Source organism: Myotis brandtii, unplaced genomic scaffold, assembly GCF_000412655.1.
Source record: "Myotis brandtii unplaced genomic scaffold, ASM41265v1 scaffold123, whole genome shotgun sequence".
NCBI lineage: Eukaryota > Metazoa > Chordata > Mammalia > Chiroptera > Vespertilionidae > Myotis > Myotis brandtii.
Window position 1 is genome coordinate 6,830,011 of NW_005354291.1, and position 1,203 is coordinate 6,831,213.

Genomic DNA, 1,203 nt, shown 5'->3' on the forward strand with positions numbered 1-1,203 from the left:
ACCGCGCGGCCCGCGGTCTTGTTGCCCTGCAGCTGCTGCTGCTGCTGCTGCTGTTGCTGCTGTTGCTGCTGCAATTGCTGCTGCCGAACAGAATTGAGTTTAGTGCCTGCCCCCACCGGGGACCGGGTAGCTGCTGTGGTCTGTCGGACCGTATTGTCCCTCAGTCTAGCGGGTGATTGAGCTCGCTGCTGCTTTCTGCTGCTGCCCTCCGGGTGCAGGCGAGCCTCGGTGGCGGCGGTGGCAGCGGAAGCTGCGGCTGTGGCAGGGGGAGGGCCCCCCGGGGGGGGGACTGACTCATGGCTGTCTAGGAAGAATCGACTGGGTGCGATTTAGAGTGGTCCATCGCCAGATCACTCTCTTCCCTCCTCACCGCCACCAAACTTCCTTTCTAATCTGCAACAGAAACAAAAGAAGGAAAACATACAAGCTGTCTGCATTGTTACAGAGCAATGCAAGAAAAGTCCTTGAAAATGAGGTTTGGAAGGTGCTTAATAGAGGCCTTGACTTTAGGAGTAAGATGCAGAATTGTCCATTCTCGTTTTGCCAAGGGAGGCGCTATCTCCAACCCATTCCATTAAAATGATGGCGATGTGAAAGCAGTTGAACCTTACATTCTCAAAGTAGCATGTTTTGGCAAGGGTGAGACATGGAGCCAGAAAAAGAATGGAGGGCAAGGAAGATTTTCTTTTTTTTTAAAGAGGGTTAAAGTCCAGAAGAAGTTTCAGAGGAAAAGGAGATGTCAACTAGAGTTGTAAATACCCTAATTTTTCAACTTTGGTTTTTCTCACCCCAAAACTGCAATTTATAGCATACTTTAGTGGAGAGGGTTCTGTTTAATTAATATTCCCAGTGTCAATTGCAGGAAAAGGGTTATGAAGGAGGCTCCTGAAGAAAATTTCCTAGGGATAAATGATACTTTTCTCAATGTTCTTAGTTGGAAAAACGCACCCAACTTCCTTTTTAATATATATATATATATATTATGTGTGTGTATATATATATATACACATATATATATATATTTAAAAAATCAATTTCATTTTCAAGAAAATAATGGCACTAGAAATCATCTATATAGTTTAGTCATTAGCAGTTCTGAAAGGATTTTACTTTTTAAGCGTTGGGAAATAATTTTTAAAAACTTTTAGAAAAGTTTATTGACAGATTGCACAATTTCTTTAAAATACAGGTGATGACTTTTTC

General features: G+C 43.1%; 1 protein-coding gene across 1 annotated transcript in view; it reads right to left on the reverse strand.

Annotated features, from left to right (window-relative positions):
- SOGA3 (SOGA family member 3) overlaps positions 1–329 on the reverse strand; it is a gene marked incomplete at its 5' end in the record, with an annotated part of 35,362 nt that extends 35,033 nt beyond the window's left edge. The window contains one exon of the mRNA XM_014533920.1: positions 3–329. Coding sequence (XP_014389406.1) covers positions 3–329 — 327 coding nt within the window. The remainder of the gene's footprint in view (positions 1–2) is intronic.
- Between the last annotated feature and the right edge of the window lie 874 nt (positions 330–1,203).